The sequence below is a fragment of the Pyrus communis genome, chromosome 16 (genome assembly GCF_041283825.1).
Source record: "Pyrus communis isolate YQ-2024b chromosome 16, ASM4128382v1, whole genome shotgun sequence".
Lineage (NCBI taxonomy): Eukaryota > Viridiplantae > Streptophyta > Magnoliopsida > Rosales > Rosaceae > Pyrus > Pyrus communis.
In genome coordinates this window covers 15,517,389-15,536,565 of record NC_142580.1, presented here as the reverse complement: position 1 = coordinate 15,536,565, position 19,177 = coordinate 15,517,389, and the positions used below count along the sequence as shown (strand labels likewise).

The window sequence follows — 19,177 nt, the reverse complement described above, 5'->3', positions numbered from 1 at the left end:
CTAGATAATTGTATTGTTTAAAGTACGTAAATTTTCTGACAAAAACAAAAAACAAAAAAAAAACAAAAATGATACTTTTACCACCTATTTGTGACGTCTCTCTAATAGAGATGAGACCCATATGCATTTTACGAGCTCTACCTTTATTAGAGATGATACAAATAAGCGTTAAGTGTAACTTTACTAAAAGAATATGAAAATTTGACTTTCATCAATTCATCTCCCTTGGTCTATAATGGTTCCATTTTCCTTATCTTTACAACCAAGATTAATGTTCTTTTCATTTTTGGTTTTGAACTTTATATTGGTGTGAATTTGGTTCTAATCCCTGCCGGAGCCCACTTAGTTGTAACTACCACAAAGTTAAGGATTTAATTACAACAAAACAAATCAACAAATTTAATTACTAAATCGACCTCATTTTTCCTTTTGTTTTGTGTACATAAATGATGAATCCGATTAATTTAATGATTTAAATGGAGACGATATCCAATGGCATGTATCAACTTATTATGGATAAGCATGCCGGGCTAGCCCATGCACTTTCCATTTTCTTGTTCTTTCTCTTTAATCTTTAATGCCAATTAGCTTGTATATATACCACCACTCCTCTTGGGTTTATAATCACTACATTCCAATTCATTGGAAAAATTAGATCCAAATTAAGCAGCAATCAGAGTATTCAACCATGAGATCTCAAGCTTTGCTCTCTCTTCTATTTGCCACTATCTTCCTCTCAGGCGAGAACTATATATATTTACAGCCATATATATCATAGAGTATATCAATTCTTTCTTAATCAATTTTTCCTTTTCTTGGTTGGGATTTATTTTTGTTGTCCTTGTCATCTATTTGATATTTGGAAAAGTAATGCTGGTTTTGGAGAAATGATTTCACGACGCTCATTTTTTACTTCTATACACCTTTATTTATTTTTATAAATTTATTTATTGATTTAAATGATAATATATCGGCCATAAAAAGCTTTGTACAGATTATGTTATAAGGAAATTCGTGTTAAAAAATTAGGATCTGTTTATAATTTTTAGATATGGTTTTTGTAGACTTTTGTTTTGTTTTTTTTTTTTTTTTTTTTTTTGTGTGTGTGTGTGTGTTCACACTCTTGTTTATTTTTATATATTTCTTATCTGTAATTCATATTCGAGTTTGGATCTAATTTGTGTTGGCATTAGCATAATATAAAGAAATTCAGGATCGTATTGATATGAGATATATTAACTTAATGTGATGAAATTCAGATTTGAAAGAACGGAAGTTTGATGTTTTTAAGATGATTTTTATGTTCGTTCTTTTGTTTTCCTTTTGTGTTGCATGACATGCAGGTGCTAATGCTGCCAAATTCACATTCCAAAACAAGTGCCCCTATACCGTTTGGCCAGGAACCCTGACCGGGACTGGTGCACAATTATCTTCCACCGGATTTGAGCTAGCATCTGGTGCCTCCTCATCGTTGGACGTCCCTTCACCATGGTCCGGTCGCTTCTGGGGCAGAACTCGTTGCTCTACAAACGCATCAGGAAAGTTTGTTTGTGAAACTGCAGACTGTGCATCTGGCCAAGTCGCATGCAACGGTGCTGGTGCAATCCCACCAGCATCATTGATAGAGTTGACACTTGCTCCAGGTGGAGGACAAGATTTCTACGATGTCAGCCTCGTCGATGGCTTCAACGTGCCTATTGGAGTAGCCCCACAGGGAGGGTCCGGTGGATGTAGTGCGACGAGCTGCCCGGCTGATGTGAACAGTGTTTGCCCTGATGAATTGGGTGTGAAAGGATCAGATGGGAGTGTGATTGCTTGCAAAAGTGCATGTTTGGCTTTCAACCAACCGCAGTATTGTTGCACAGGTGCTTATGGGAGTCCTACGACGTGCCCTCCGACCGCATATTCAAAGATCTTCAAGAGCCAGTGCCCACAGGCTTATAGTTATGCTTATGATGATAAAACTAGCATTTTTACATGTACTGGTGGACCTGACTATGTGATAACATTTTGTCCTTGATAGAATTAAGTGTCCTTAGTGGCAAAAATATATAATTAATTTCATGTGCGAAAAAAAAAAAATGTTAAGCATTAATATATTGTTGATGACCTAATCTCGTCTAATTTTTTTCTATTGAACTTACTGAAAAATAATATACATACCTACGAATATTAAAACAAATAATTATTTTATGTAAAGTTATGTTAAGGTATACTTTCAGTGTCGCCAGGGTCTCAAAAAGCTTTAGTACCGGCACTGGTTTCAATGTGTGATAACTTTTCTCCTCTAAATTATGAGAAACTTTTCTAAGTACATGGCACATATGTTGACATGGAGTTTCACCAATAATCACTTAACACCTTTATATTTTTATTCTTTTAAATTTTAAAAAATGACAGCTGTTTCAAAATAACCTCAAAAAAAAATTAAAAAAAAAAAATCAAAAACTCACTACTACCCTCAATCTTACGACACCAATCAACCACCCAGTGCACCCACCTCCATCGCCGGCTGGCGATTTTACTAGCTTCATCCGTCCCTTCTCTCTCTTTGACGTTCTCCTTTTTTATTTCCACTTCTTCTCTCTCGCCCTTACTTCTACATAGAACCTAGGAAACTCCAACTCAGATCTATCGCTGGGGTCGCCGGCATCCTTTGTGTTCTTTTTCTAGTGCAGAATAAATAAAAAGGGAAGAGAGAGAGAGAGAGAGAGAGAGAGAGAGGTGAGGGGATGGAGGGGATGGGTCGGGGGGATGGACGTGGCGGTGGACGGAACGGAAGAATCTCATCCTCTTCTTTCTTTTCCAGGCGCAGAAGAAATAAAAAAGGGAGAGAGAGAGAGAGAGAGAGGTGAAGGGATGGGTCGGGGGATGGTGGGGATGGACGTGACGGCGGACGAATGGAAGAATCTCATCCTCTTCTTTTTTTTTTAATTATTTTCTAAAAAATGAATTATTATTAGCATTTCAAAAATATTATTTAACACTTCAAATTTTTTATATTAAGAAAGAAAAATATATGGTAAGAAATGTTAAATGAGATTTTTTAAGAGAATTGGAATGACTAATTTTTATTTCTATTTTTTTTGTTGAAATTGGAATGGCTATTTGGTGTGTACGGTTAGGAGTAGGATCATCTTCTCCTCCTATTCACATCATTTTCCTTCTCTTCTTTCACATATTATTTTTTTTATTTTATTTTTTCTATAAAAAATCAATATAAGATGTTAATGTGATTAAACCGTAATCATTTAAATAGAAAGGGAGGGAAGGGAAAAAAATTAGGAGATGAGAGAATCCTCCTCTTTATATATTAGGCATTCATCTTCTATTTAAATTTCTTTTTGGTCTTCTTATTTTCTTTTTAAGATCATCTTCAATAAAAAAAGCTAAAATTCAAAATCCAAAAAAATGACATGATTTGTCAAAAAATCAAAACTCCGATGAAGGTCTCGGCTAGAAATCTGCGGAGCTCACAAGCCAACTAATAGCAAAAAGGCCATCGGGCTGGCTAACTTCAGCCACCCTTCCAGCCCGTTTCATGGGCCCAGCTGCCAAACTTTAGTAATGGTACAAATCCAATGGTTGGATTTGAAGGCATCCAATGGTACAGATAGGTAAACCAGCGTGCTAACGTCATCTGGCAAACGAAATTTAAAAAAAAAATAATAATAAAACTAATTTTTTTCATGCAAAATACCTATCCCATTTTTACACCATCAATCTCTCATATTCTTTTCACCTTTACATACTATTTTACCTCATTTTATTCTATTTTTTCACATTCTATTCACCTCAAAACATTCTTTTCATATACACACCTCTCTTACCTCTTCCAATAATATAAATTTTCACTTTTCATTATTTTTTTCAAATGGCTACATCTTCAACCAAAGAAGTTTGACCGCAAAAGAAAATGAAGCTCTTTGCAAGGCCTATAGATAGGTCTCTAAAGATAATGTCAAGGGTATTTGTCAATCAAGTGAAGGCCTTTGGACTAGTACGTCCAAAAAATACTATGAGTTTTATGAAGGCACCTCTCCGTCAAACCCAAGAAACCAGGTGAATTGTTTTTCCCATTGGAAAAAAAAAACTTTAACCGAGGTTGAACAAATGAAATTAAGCCTTGACAAAGGCTGAAAGGAGACAAGCTAGTACGACTAAGTAATTGTTTTCACAAGTTCTTTTAAATAATTAATTACATTTAACTTAATTTCATAAATTAATCCTTTAATTTTTGTAATTATATTTTTTTGGCAACGCCAAGCAGAGCTATTGTATATGGACGACCTGAAGAAAAAAAAAAATCCTTTTACTTATCATGATTGTTAGGAAATTGTAAAGGATGGGTGATATTTCAAGATCCACCTCAAGAACATTTGGTCATACACCAATGCTTGGAAATGTTTCCACTAATGTAGTTGGGGATTAAGACCTCTTGTCATTGAAGAAAATCAGTATCCAAGTTAATTTTCGATGCCTAGGGCTATGAGACGAAACAAGGCAAGGAAAAAAGGTAGGAAAATGAGGAGTTAGACTTTTGAGAGGAAATTGTAGCCTCATTGCGATTAATAGCTGAATAAAATGTCATTACCTTGGAAGAAAAGAAGCAAAGACACGAAAACGAGCAAAATAAACACAAAAAGAGATGGATCAGAAGAACATGGCTAGTACACGAGTATGACTCCAATGAGAAAGACACATTTTTAAGGGAAAAAAGAGAGAAATTATGGTCTGACGGGAGTTGTTTTCAACATGTGACTATACTCTTACGGATGAAGATCATTATTAATTATTGTAGTCTTTAATATTTTAAGTTGTTGCATTTCAATTAAGTTGACGCATTTCAATTAAATTGTGATCTTTAAATGATTGTCTAAGTTGTGTAAATGATTAAAATTAAAATTAGTTAAACTAAACTGCAAGCAAGTCATCAATTAGCATCAGAAAGCAAAACAAAAGCCACAATTCCGTGATTAATTAGCTGCGTTGTCCTTCTCAATTTCAAATCACTAGGACCCTCATCCCATAATCCCAATTGTTGATTTATCATTTTAAGACTGGTTGCTGCTTAATCAATGGGTTAATGGGTCCATTGCTTTTGAAAGAAATTGATAATCCATGCATCAAGATCGTGATCTTTCAACTTGATGTTTGCTAATTCACAAGTAGTACTGTTTAGTTTCTAATCTACTTTGTCCTTTCAAATTTAATTGAGTAAACATATCTTAATTTCGAGAATATTTAATAAAATATGTCACAATACCAAATAAACAGATAACAACACAATCTCGAGCCTAGGACTACTCCAGAAAGTTAATGAAACTTAAACAACATTAAACGGATAAATTAGGCCAACATTAAACATTGAAAGCTTATTCGACCTCGGTCCATAAGGCCTAGGCCGACTTCATTGTTTTTTTTGGCTCAAAAATGTGCAACAAGTAAGCTACTTGTTTGTGATACGCGAACATAAATTTCAATTGAAGTTAAATATAAATTTCAATTGAAGTTAAATATAAATTTCAATTGAAATTAACATTACTAGCAGACTATGAAACTTAAACATCTCTAAAAAAAAAACTATCAGTTTTTTGTGATCAAAGAATTTTATGTAAATTTGACTTTCCTCAATTCATCCTCCTTGGTCAATGGTTCCATTTTCCTTATTTATTTTTATAACCAAGATTAATTGTTCTTTTCATTTTTTTTTTTTTTTTTTTTTTGTGGTAAGATTCTTTTTTGCATTAGAACTTTATATTGGGATAACTTTGGTCATAATCCCTGCCAGAGCCCACTTAGTTGTAATTACCACAAAGTTAAAGATTTAATTAAAATAAAACAAATCAAGAAATTTAATTAGTGAATCCACCATTTTTTTTTTTTTATGTGAGTACGTGAATGATGAATCCGAGTAATTTAATAATTTAATTGGAGACGATATTACCAATGGCATGTATCAATTTATTATGGCTAAGCAGCTCATGCACTTTCCATTTTTTCTTGTTCTTTCTCTTTAATCTTTACAGCCAATTAGCTTTATATATACCACCACACCTCTTGGGTTTGTATTCACTCGCTACATTCCAATTCATCGGAAATTAAGCAGCAATCAGAGCATTCAACCATGAGATCTCAAGCCTTGTTCTCTCTTCTATTGGTCACCGTCTTCCTCTTAGGAAAGAACTGTTGGAATATGATTATGATAACATGGTTTTCATAATATATGTAATCATATATGAAGGTACACCATAACATTGGTGTACTAATATACATATAATTGTAGTTACATAAGTTAATTAATTAATAAAGAAAATAATATAACTTCCTCTGAAGAATACAACTCCTCCAGAAAGGTTACTTCCATCTCTATATTTTCGTCAAATCTCTTTCTGTCAGATTCATTCAATTTAATTCAATATTCATTCTCTGTCTTCACATCATATTATGATCGATAGTCTAAGCGACATCAGTTTCCAATCCTGTGAATTACCCGATTTCTATCATTGGCATCAGAGCCAGGTTTTTCATGAATCAAAACAATTTGCCCAGTTGTTATCCGTGGTCTCGCCTTCCACTGTGGACTCGTCACGGCACCCCATCGACTCATAATATTGAATAGCGTGGTCGTGTTCTCCCACTGTGGTCACGTCCTCCAGCCGTGGTCTCGTGCTCTCGTGGTAATAAACCACGCTGACAACACCGTTATCCTCCAAGAAAAATTGTCTCTGCTGTTCGAGATTATCCACCGGGTTGCAGAACGAAGTTTTTCCACAGACAGCAGAGAGAGGCACCTGTTTTTTTCCCAGAAGAACTACTTCGAAAATAAAGATGAAGTGAATCATTTTGAAAATACAAAAGGAGAACTTGCTTTTGGAGAGGCTTCACGTGGGAAACAAATAAAATACAAGGAATTTTGTGGTTCTGAACAATTTGACAGTGCATTCAAAAGAGAACTTGCTTTTGGGGAGTCTTCACGTGGGAAACAATTTGATAGTGTATGTGAAAAGGCAAAGTGGTGTCCATCACAAACTCAAAGTCAAGAAAGGAACTTCTCCATTATTCAGCATTCTTTGGTTCAAAGAAATAAGAGATTTTCTTTTAATTATGAGCACTGTGATAGGGCACGTGAAGGACCAGAAGACAATAATAAAGAGTGTTGTATATCAAAAAGTCCAATTCGCAGGTCCTTTCAGGTGGGGTCATCTTCAAGTAGGCTAAATTCGAAAGGCCACCTGCAACCCAATTCAAACTCAGGTTTTATTAATCCTGTTTACTCTAATAATTTTACTCATAAGGTTGATTTGTAGAATACTTTGAATAACAGTCACAAAGATCAAAAGTGGAAGCAAAGATTTAATTTTAGGGATCCAAGAGTTAGAGTGCTATATCATTTGGATCAATATAATACTCATTACGGTTTTATATATTCTAATTTGACACAAAGAGAAATTTCAACTGCAAGAAATTTAAGGGGACCAAGACCACTAAGAATTGAAAGAGAATCCACTAGATGAGAAGAGGCTACTTTTGTGCACGAAAATAGAGAAAGAGTTGATCACACCTGGCTAAGTAGACAAGCAAGAAATCCACAAGCCTTTTATCGACGTGATTGCTTGAACAAGTACTCGTCTTTCACTAATTGGACAAAGCATATGTGAGTGCTTGTGGTATCTGCTCCTAAAAATAAATAAGTCTCCATTTTCATTTTATTTTGTTATTTAGTCTTTAATTTATTAAGAACATTTAGTATTTGTGGCTTTTAATAATTAAAAGTACACTAGTAGTTAGTATTTGTGGTTTATAACAATTAAAAGTACACTAGTAGTATGTGTATTTGTATTTAAGTTTGTATTAAGTATTGTGTTTGTTTTGTAATTTTCTGAGCTATGGCAACTAAATCTTCCAAATCCGAAGTTTTTAAAATGGAGAGGTTGAATAATGTTAATTATCGAATATGGAAGAGAATGATCACTTATCTTTTAACCCATAACAAGACTTTGTATACTATCAAGGAAGAGAGACCCCTTGGGCCCTTTCGAGTTTATAATAAGGGGAGTTTTAACGAAAAGCCAGCGGTATTGTTCACTCTAATGAAAAACCACATTTTTACACTAAAAAGTCAAACCTGGTACTATTCACTTTACCCTTTATTTTGCCCTTATCGTTAAAACTCAAAGTTTTCAAGCCATTTTCATTAGTTTTCCTTATAATAAATGGGTGGAAGATAATGAGTTGGATAAGGCCATAATCCTCAATTACATGGAAGATAAATTAATACCTCTCTATAAAGAATATGATTCGGCCAAAGAAATCATGGATGTACTTGAAAAGAAGTACGGCCCTAAATCTCAAACGTACATTCAGTTATTGCTTGAGAAATACAATGGGACAAAAATGGAGGAAACTGATTCTATGGTCGATCATATTACTAAAATGGAAGAAATGGCAAAAGACTTAGCCAATGTTGGCCATCCAGTTTCTGATAAAATGCAAGTTAGTGTTCTTCTTGGTAGCCTCCCAAATTCTTGGGAAAATGTAGTTACTTCCATGACTTATGGTCAAGTTAAATTAACGATGAACACAAAGCTTGCAATGTTGGCTATTGAAGAAGTCCGTAAAAATTATAGGAAAAAGGAAAATGGACAAGGCAGAGCCAACCTCCTCATAGCGGAAGATTCTCTAAAAAAACAAGCAACACATGCACAAGCCACATAGTAGTAACAAGCGCCCAAACTTCAAAAAGTTTGGACACCGCAAGTAGAACAAGTTTAAAGGAAAGGAGAGTGCATGTTACAATTGTGGAGAGATTGGTCATTATAGGTATAAGTGCCCAAAACAATGCAAGAACAACAAAAATCCCAAAGAATTGAATTTGACTGTCTTCGAAGCACTTATTGATGAAGATCAAGAACAATGGTGGATAGACTCAGGAGCAACTCGTCATGTATGCAAGGACAAAAGTTGCTTCATCAATTTCAATGAGAAAGCACTAGGAGAACATCGCCTCTACTTGGGTAACAATACTTATGTTGATGTTTTAGGTGAAGGAGATTGCAAGATCAACAATAGTAAATCTACCATTGTGCATAAAAATGTTTTGCTTGTACCAAATATAAGGAGGAATCTTGTCTCTGTCTCTATCCTAGAAAGGAAAGGTTTTGAGACAAGATTCATGAATGGTGCTGTCACTATTGAGAAAAAGGGTTATATTTATGTAAGGGGAATAAGAGTTGATGATATGTACTCAGTTTGTATTAATAAAAGTATTTCTTCCGAGTATGCCTTTGTCTCTACTTTTCAAAATTTGTCATATTTATGGCATTTACGTTTAGGTCACATAAATAAAAATAAAATGATACGCATGAGTAAAAATGAAATATTGCCTCAAATAAATGCACATGTTTTTGATACATGTGAATCATGTATTAAAGGGAAAATGACTAGAAAATCATTTTCTCAGCATTGGACTTCTACAAATTTACTTGAGATAGTGCATACAGATTTATGTGGACCAATGAGAACTAAAACCCATAGAGGAATGAAATATTTTGTGACTTTCATCAATGATTTTTCCCGTTATGGACATGTCTACTTCTTGCAACATAAAAAAGAAGCCTTAGACAAATTTAAAGAGTTTAAGGCAGAAGTAGAGAACCAATTAGGAAGATCCATAAATACCTTAATAGTGATAGAGGTGGAGAATTTGAAGCCTTTGATGTTTCTGCAAAGAGAATGGTATAAGGCATAATTATACTATGCCTTATGCACAACAACAAAATAGTATCACATAAAGAAGAATAATAATGAATTTAATTACAATTTAAAGAAAATCAATTTGTAAAAGCCTAGGGTTCCGCCATTCCCTTAACAATCCTATGCAATTTTACCAATTACTTATGAATTTCTACATACATGCTTTGAAGGTTAGGTTTTCCTAATACATATTTTCCTCGTGATGTTCAAGCAAAAATGTATATCTAACATGCAACCCGTCTGTGATGTTCAGATCAAATATAAACATGCAAGACTCATTAAGCTTTGTGAAAACCTTTTAAAAAACCATGCAACCCTTAAGAGCGTGATGTTCGCCTTAAGTGAACTTACAATTACTAATCACAAGAAGCCCTCCTCAATTTCAGGATGATGTTACAACAGAAATTGCATCAAATTATTTGTCTAAATATAATAATGGCGATCAATCATTAAAATATATAGATAATTTTAATCGCGGTGATTAATAATTCAAAACAAGCATGCATCCATTAATAAGAAAATTAATAAAATTACATATTCATACTAAGGTTCATGACCTAACCCTAGCAAAGGAATTAGTTATACATACTCATAATAAAAATCAAAAAAAATATTATTAAGAAGAAAAGGAATGAAAACACCTTAAAGTAGAAAATCTCTAAGAACCCTAGGAATTATTCTCTATCTCCAAAGTTGCATAAAAGAAAGCGTAGAAAAGACTAAGAATGGCAAAGCAATATATTTGCTAAACCCTTGCACAAACCTTAAGACATAGGTCTCTTATTCCAACTAGGAAACTAAATAATAATAAAATAACTTAGAAAATAGAGTCTTAATTAAGCTACGAGAATATGCACAGAAACTGTCCAGCCACGTTTTAACCTCAAATCTCCTCCAAATCCGGCCCATAATAGCTTGTTTTGAAGATCGGGACGTTCTGAACACATCTCCAAAGGGCCACAAACTCATCCGAGGTCATCTTGGACTTCAAAAACGCAATTTAAGCCCAAAAATGTCACTTTATAGCATCTTGCACTGCTCATTTATTCTATTGCCAGAAAATCATCGCTTAGTAGAAAAATCTGATATTTTGATACGATCAAGCCAAGTGACTCACGAACGTCCTCCAACTGGAATTATTCCAAAATTCGTCTATTTGGTCATGTTTTGCTCCAGAGGAAGTCGAAAGTCCTATATCAAAAATACAACTCAAAGTATCAAAATTCTTCCAAAATATTAACCAAAATATACTAAGAATAGGGTTAAATATATAATATAAAATCTACTCATCACTTACCTCTACATTTTTTTGGGTGATGCTTTGGCTACTGCAGCATATATATTGAATAAAGTTCATACAAAGGCAAAGCCACTGACTCTATATGAATTATGGCCTGGGCGAAAACCTGATTTATCAAACTTAAAAGTTTGGGGTTGTAAAGCGCATGTCCTCATTCCAAAGCCATTGCGAAATAAATTACAAGCAAAAACTTTGGAATGTAAATTTATAGGATATCCTGATAATAGTAACGGATATATGTTTTATTATCTTGAGAAAGGATTGATCGAAAATAGAGATGCTACTTTTATTGAAACTAATTATTTGATTAATCCCATACAAGAATTGGAATATTTGGGAGAAGAAAATTTTCATGCGGATGATCAAAATTTCCATCTTGATTTAGACTTGTCTCATGATCATGACATTGACAATGATCAAGTGGGAGACGTAAACATGGGTGACCATAACAATGTCAATAATGACACACACATGGATGATGATCATGATATTATCATGGAAGATATAAATAGTGGGAGAACTAATCAAATCAGTGGGAGTAAAAGAAAAAAGGAACCATCTAGAAGATTGAAAGATCATTTTGTTTTCAATCTTGAAGAGGTAGGTCATTTAGTGGAGATCTAGATCCAAGGAATTATAAATAAGCAATGGATAGTTTTGAGTCTAAACAATGGCAACAAGCAATGAATGAAGAACTAGATTCCATAAAGAAAAATGAAGTTTGGGAATTGGTTGATTTACCTAATGGAAGAAAGCCCATTGGTTGTAAGTGGGTATTTTGTAAGAAATACAAATCAGATGGTACCTTGGATAAGTTTAAGGCTCGACTTGTAGCTAAGGGTTATACTCATAAACCCTATATAGATTTTGTGGACACTTACTCTCCAGTTGCGAAGTTTACATCCATTCGTATTCTTATGGCAATTGTTGCTAGAATGGATTTAGAACTTCATCAGTTAGATGTCAAAACAACATTCTTGAATGGAGATTTGAAGGAAGACATCTATATGATTTGACCGGAAGGATATCATGTCAAAGGACATGAAAACAAAGTCTATAAATTAAGACAATGGTATTTAAAGTTCCACCAAGCCATTATGGAAATGGGCTACAAAATAAATCCATTGGATCATTGTGTTTACTCTTGGAGGTGCCAAGATAATTTCTATTTGTTGTCACTATATGTAGATTACATCTTACTTACAGGTAACTCTATAGATATGATTGAAAAGACTAAGTCATATCTGAGATCCAAATTTGAAATGAAAGATATTGGAGAAGCATTTTATGTTCTAGGAATTAAAATTACTAGGGATAGAGATGCCAAAACGCTATATTTGGATCAACAAAATTATCTGGATAAAATATTTAAAAGATTTATTATGCAAGATTGCAAGCCAGTTAGTACACCTATTTGTAGAGGAATGATGCTTTCTAAAAATATGTGTCCTGGTACAGAAGCAAGACATCATTGATATGCAAAATGTTCTGTATGCCCAAGTAGTTGGAAGTTTAATGTATGCTGTGACTAGCACAAGACCTGACATATATCATGCAGTTGGATTGGTAAATAGATATCAATCCAACCTCGGAAAGGATCATTGGATGGCAATAAAGAGAATTATTAGATATCTAAAAGGCACCCAAGGTATGAAACTTTGTTTCGGATTAAATGATCTGGATTTAGTTTGTTATTGTGATGCAAATTTCGCAGGTGACTTGGATGACAGTAAGTCAACAAGTGGTAACATTGTCTTGTTTGGTGGAACGGCTGTTTCTTGGTTAAGTAAAAAACAAGGTTGTGTTGCAAAGCCTACTATGGAAGCAAAATATATATCTTGTAACACAGCGGTAAGTACTGCAGTATGGGCTAAATGATTTATCGATAATTTAAATATAGGTATACCTAAGGAGCACGTCAATGTGTTTTGTGATAATAAGTTCGCCATTTTTCTGATAAAAGTGGAGCAAATAGTTCCAAAGGAAATCGCATTGATATTAAATATCACTATATACAAGATATAATGGAGAAAGGAGAGGTAAAGGTCGACTACATACCCTCCGAAGAGATGGTGGCCAATCCGATGACCAAGGGATTGTCTCTAGAAAAATTCAGAGAGCATGTGACTACAATGGGTTTGCAAAACATCTAGATGTGTTGTATTGTGAGACGTGCAGCGGGCATCGTTGTATAGTTTTAGGGACGCCTGGAATATGGACAATTAGATGCGACTCTATCTGGTTCTTTATTACTTGGCCGGTTAAAGATAGAGGGCACTAGCGAGGTAACCATGTTATAATAAATTGTCTTGAAAGTAAAATCCGTGATAAGCTTCAAGAAATAATTCATATAACACTGTGGCGTATAGTGCAGGACTAAGTCATCATTTGTAACCAGGAATGGATTATTTTTCCTAGTTACTTGGATATGATGCCATTTTATTAAAGAGTAAAATGTTATCAGATAAAGTGGAATGGTGCGCACCAGGTAAAGAAGCCACATATCTGATGTTACATTCAATTTGTTAATGAGTAATACTCTTAAGAAACATATCAAAATAGGAAACCATTTATGTTATCATAATCAAGTGGGAGATGTTGGAATATGATTATGATAACATGGTTTTCACAATATGTGTAATCATATGTGAAGGTACACCATAACATTGGTGTACTAATATACATATTATTGTAGTGAAATAAGTTAATTAATTAATAAAGAAAATAATATAATTAATTAATTCTAAAAGGATATGAACAGTTATATTTCAACGTAAAAAGTTATAACTTCCCCCGTTAGTTAAACTCCTCCAGAAAGGTTACTTCCATCTCTATAAATTTGTCAAATCTCTTTCTGTCAGATTCATTCAATTCAATTCAATATTCACTTTTTGTTCATATCTTTCACATCATACTGTGATCGATAGTTTAAGCGACATCAGCTTCCGATCCTGTGAATTACCTGATTTCTATCAAGAACTATACATATGCATATATATATATATATATATATATATATATATATATCAATTCCTGCTTATTCAATTTTTCCTTTTCTTGGTTGGGATTTGTTTATGTTGTCCTTTTCATCTATTTGATATTTGGTAAAGCGATGATGGTTTTGGAGAAATGATTTAGACACTCATTTTCTATTTCTACCGGCCTTTATTTATTTTTATAAATCTATTTATTGATTTTAAATGATAATATAATGGCCATAAAAGGCTTTGTATGGATTCTGTTATAAGGAAATTCGTGTATACAATTTAGGACTTGTTTATATTTTTGAGATATGATTTTTGTAGACTTTTTTTTTTTTTGTTTTTGTTTTTGATTTTTGTTTTTTGCTTTTTGTTTTTTTTTTTTTTTTGTGCACACTCTTGTTTATTTTTATATATTTCTTGTCTGTAATTTATATTCGAGTTGATCTTTAATTTGTGTTGGCATTTGCATAATTTAAAGATAAAGAAATTCATGATCGTAGTTATAAGAAATGTATTATTTTGATAAAGGTATTCATCAATTTACCTCATGAACTTGTAAGGAATGGTCAATTTCCCCCCTCAACTTTAATTTTGGTCAATTCTCCCACTCAACTCTCATAATTAGTCAATTTGCACCCTATTGTTAAATTTTTTAATTTTTCATCCATTCTTCCGTTATTTTCTTCCATTTCTCCGAACTTTCTCTTCTTCCTTTTCTCTAAGCCAAGCCCGTGCTGGGCTTAAGCCACCGGTTAAACCCTAAAACCGTACGGCTGGCCCTCGGGGGACTGATTGAGTATGTTAAGGACCAGGGGAGCTGTCGGGGTGATGTGGGAGAAGCTCAATTGGAGGCGTTGGGTTACGGAGAGGGGGTCGGAGCTAGAATCCTGTAGGAGCTTAGATGAGAGAGACTGAGCTAATTCGGACTGATCTGGATCTTGGGTCGGTGGGGTGGAGGAAAAGAAAGGTTTAGAGAGAAAGAAATAGGGTAGAGACAGACAGTGGGAGCTTGTTCCGGTGACTATGGCAAGTCGGGAATGGCGGAAATGGGTGGGATTTTGGGGGAGAAATGGAATGTGGGTTTGGGGTGTTTGGGAAGACGACGATGATGAAGAAGGTGGAGAGGTAACTGAGCAGGAGTCGGCGAAGTTGCAGAGGCTGTAAAGGCCACATTTTTAGAGAGAGGGGGAGGAGAGAGAAGCTCATTGTGAGATAACAGTTTATGATTGTTGGAGGAACAAAAACCTAAACGCTCCTTAGCTACCAAAACGATGCATTTTGGGTGAGTTTCTATGAATTGGGGCTACGCCTAAGAACTAGGCATTCTACATCACCAAGCTCTCTGCCACTCCCCTCTACGACAACGCCGCCCTCTGCCTTCTGGTCCGACCCCTTTTTCTCCCCTCTACGACAACGCCGCCCTCTGACTATGTGATAACATTTTGTCCTTGATAGAATTAGGTGTTCTAAGTGGCAAAAATACAGTTAGTTTCATGTGTGAAACTACAAAAAAAAAAAAAAAAAAAAAAAAAAAAGAATATTGAGCATTAATATATTGTTGATGACTTGTTCTGACTGGTCGTAAATTTCAATTTTCCTTAATTCACTAGTTTTTCTCAGTTTCTTCAATTCCAATTACGAATTAGTACATAATTTGTTAATGTGGGATGATGACTTTAGATTGAGAATCAAAAGATTTGGATGCCAAGTTTACTTAAATTCTCAAAGTCATTTATATATTTCAATGCTCTTAGGCATGTTTACTTTCAAGAAATGAAAATGAAAATTATTTTAATTCTTAAATTCTTCACATTTACTAAAATATAAGAATGGGAATCAGTTCACTTTTTTTTTCTAGTATTTAGGACTAACTTCCCTTTAGGTTTTCTTCTTAACCAAGAAAAAAGTAGGTTAAGTTTACAAAGTACCATATATAAGTGAAGTTCGAGAATTTTTTTGGTATGGACGATTATATTTTGTGACTATTTGACCGCATGCAGTACAGAAATAATTGGATGACATTTTGTATAGAGAAAAGGGCCTTATTTTGAAAAAAAGAACATTTCAAGCCCAGAAAGTAGCCCAATACCAGTTGTAGTGGCCCAACCCAAAAGACCTGATAAAACTCTCAAAGAAAAACTTATCCCCCACCCCAAACCATCGTCTCATTTCCTCACTCACACTCTCCCTCAAAAATGGTTCAAACCCTAGTCCGAGCAATTGCCATGGCCGCCGCCACCACCACGGTAACCGCTCGCCACCCCACAATCTCTCTCCTCATACCCAAACGCCTCTTCTCCACTTCCAGACTCACCCAACCTCCCTCCATCCCATCCCTCATGCTCGGCCGTCGATCCCTCGCCCCTCTCTCCCACGCCGTCCGATTCCCTACCGCCACCACCCGCTACACTCCGATCCGCTGCCGGGTCAACCGCTCTGGCGGTTCTTACTCGCCCCTTAACTCAGGTTCCAACTTCAGCGACCGTCCACCCACTGAAATGGCACCGCTATTTCCTGGCTGTGACTACGAGCACTGGCTCATCGTCATGGATAAGCCCGGTGGCGAGGGTGCTACAAAGCAGCAGATGATCGATTGCTATGTTCAGACCCTGGCTAAAGTTGTTGGGAGGTAATGGATTCTTTGATTTCTTGTTTGGTTTTGCTGGGAAAATGATGAAAAATAACTGGAAAACGAAAATTCACGTTTTGATATATGTGAATTTTATTTATAGTGTATTTCCTAAGTGACTTCTTTGTTTTTTATGAGAATTTTAGCTTATTTATTCTTAGCGGTTGTTCTTGACGTGATGATGATAGATATGTATACTTAATGGCAAATAGAAATATGTTTGCAATTCAATGGTTGAATTTTGTTTTCATCTTCGGGTTTAGGTTTACATAATTATATTTAAGATGTGGACTTTTGTTGCTTGGTGTGGCGTGGCAGTGAGGAAGAAGCAAAGAAGAAGATATACAATGTGTCATGCGAGAGGTATTTCGGTTTTGGTTGTGAGATTGATGAGGAGACCTCAAATAAGCTTGAAGGTTTGTGCTGTTAAATTGCAGCTATGTTATAATTTCTAAGTATAATTAGTAGATTATGCATACTGTTTATGCATGTTTATGATTCTTTTCTTGTTATCAGGCTTGCCCGGTGTTCTTTTTATTCTTCCGGATTCTTATGTTGATCCTGAATACAAAGACTATGGTGGTAAGTGTTTAAGGATCTAAAGTTTAAGCACTGTGATTTCAGATCTCGTGTGTTCTAATTTTAATCCGCATGCACCCACATTTTTCAACATAGAAGTTGCTTGAAGAGACATGGTGTCGGTTTTGAGCTCAAAGCAGTAGTTTTACTTTTTCAACTATCCAATTGAATGATGGAAGACTATCTGTTTTCCTTTTTTATTTGTATAGGTTACTATAGGTTACAGTTCGCCCGCATTCTTTTCAAGATTCGTTGTCCATCTTGGAGAAGTTAAATAGGCCATATAGGCATTATTTAACTTTGAATCCTAATGGACTTATATCAAATGTCTCTCTTGACTCTCCTGTACTTCTTATACTATGCGGGAATGCAGATCCGTGGAGATGAAACATTCTATAAGATTTTTTTAGTGTCGTGCAATTTTGATGCCATTCATCTTTCTTTGGGTTTGTGTTTATGAAGTTGCAGCCTCCGATATGTTGGTTATTGACTAACATTAATTTTTCAAAAATTGGAAAGACATCGTTTTTAGAAGTTTGTTTGGTTAGCATTTATATTTCTTTTTGTTTAACTCCCAGTCCATCTTGGCAAAGCTAGTAGCCCTCAGTTGGCGATGCCTAACTTTGAATGCTAATGGACTTATAATGATTCACTTCATCCTGTTCTGTTGCTTCTTGAGTGTTGTGGAGTTTCGGAATCATTGGAGTTGATACATTTCATGACCTTTATCCTTGAAAAGACAACCTTGCTGACACTGTAACTTGCAGTCCATCTTGGCAAAGCTAATAGCCCTCAGTTGGCAATGCCTAGCTTTGAATGCTAATGGACTTATAATGATTCCTGTTCTGTTGCTTCTTGAACGTTGTGGTGTTTCGGAATCATTGGAGTCGATACATTTGATTAGAATTTGTCATGTGATAGTTCATTCACCTCAGACTTGTAACTCCTATGCGGTTCCATTTTCTCTCATTCATTCGTGTTATTTCGGAGCTGTTATTTTGATTTCTTTCAGATTATACAAAATTCCTTGTTAAAAAAAGGCATAACTTTTTATTTAGAAACAAGCATGTACATATCTGCATTGCATACTGTTCTCCTGCTAAATGGTTTGCCACTGTTGCATGTTCACCGCTGTTTGAAATGGATGCTTGTTCTAAAATTTGTTCATTCTCTCTCAATTATTTTCAAACTTCTAAATGCAACCTATTCTTGTAACTCATGATTGTAACTTTCTTTGATGCAGCTGAGTTGTTTGTGAATGGAGAAATTGTTCAAAGGTCGCCTGAAAGGCAGAGGAGGGTGGAGCCACAGCCGTCAAGAGCTCAGGACAGACCAAGGTACAATGATAGAACCCGTTACGTGCGCCGGAGGGAAAATGCCCGGTGAAATAAATGGAAGGCTAGCTATGTAAATATCTTGGTGAAAATGGGAGCTAGCTTTCTGAAAGCTTGTGGAGCCTAAAATCCTATGCTCATCTGGGTCACGATTAGTCCAAAGTTTGCTTAGTAGTTGAACGATTGAAGTTGTAACTGCGGATTTGTTGATCATTATCCGCTCTTGTTAAACCCTTGAGTTCATGTTGAACTCGAGCCGAACCTTCAAGGCCATAAGCTATTCTATAAGTTGAACAACATTAGTAGTTTTGTGCGATTTGAGACTTTGTTAGTGGCCTCAGGCCATTTTCTTGACTGCTTTTTGGATGATTCAATTTGAGGCTCAAGGCCCTCTCCTAGGGCAACCGTCCTCTTGAGCCCGGTGTACGAGCCGGGTTCTCTTTCAGGTCTTTATATTGCCGTGTTTTGGAGAAGAGAAGGAGATTAAGGTGATTCCACTAAAAAATTGAGCTAGAATGCTGCTGCCTTGGGCTTTGTCCAGCAAGGGAGCAATTGAATCTCATCATATCTAGGGTAAGAGTTCAATTCTTAGCCC

At 35.2% G+C, this 19,177-nt stretch overlaps 2 protein-coding genes across 2 annotated transcripts; both read left to right on the top strand.

The window, feature by feature from the left end:
- Positions 1 to 579: 579 nt before the first annotated feature.
- LOC137732762 (thaumatin-like protein 1b) lies at positions 580 to 2,124 on the top strand. Its single transcript, XM_088688344.1, has 2 exons — positions 580 to 740; positions 1,344 to 2,124. The coding sequence occupies exons 1-2, from the start codon at positions 689 to 691 to the stop codon at positions 2,018 to 2,020; spliced, it is 729 nt and encodes a 242-aa protein (XP_088544470.1). The 5' UTR covers positions 580 to 688; the 3' UTR covers positions 2,021 to 2,124.
- Positions 2,125 to 16,135: 14,011 nt separating this feature from the next.
- On the top strand, positions 16,136 to 18,898 carry LOC137731827 (multiple organellar RNA editing factor 2, chloroplastic). The gene is made up of 4 exons (XM_068471059.2): positions 16,136 to 16,669; positions 16,988 to 17,085; positions 17,186 to 17,251; positions 18,492 to 18,898. The coding sequence occupies exons 1-4, from the start codon at positions 16,236 to 16,238 to the stop codon at positions 18,632 to 18,634; spliced, it is 741 nt and encodes a 246-aa protein (XP_068327160.2). The 5' UTR covers positions 16,136 to 16,235; the 3' UTR covers positions 18,635 to 18,898.
- The last annotated feature ends 279 nt before the right edge of the window (positions 18,899 to 19,177 follow it).

Coding starts and splice junctions, on each gene's coding strand:
- LOC137732762 (XM_088688344.1), top strand. CDS start 689: ATGAGATCTCAAGCTTTGCTCTCTCTTCTATTTGCCACTATCTTCCTC. Junction 741..1,343: donor TGCCACTATCTTCCTCTCAG/GCGAGAACTATA, acceptor CATGACATGCAG/GTGCTAATGCTGCCAAATTC.
- LOC137731827 (XM_068471059.2), top strand. CDS start 16,236: ATGGTTCAAACCCTAGTCCGAGCAATTGCCATGGCCGCCGCCACCACC. Junction 16,670..16,987: donor CTGGCTAAAGTTGTTGGGAG/GTAATGGATTCT, acceptor GTGGCGTGGCAG/TGAGGAAGAAGCAAAGAAGA. Junction 17,086..17,185: donor GACCTCAAATAAGCTTGAAG/GTTTGTGCTGTT, acceptor TCTTGTTATCAG/GCTTGCCCGGTGTTCTTTTT.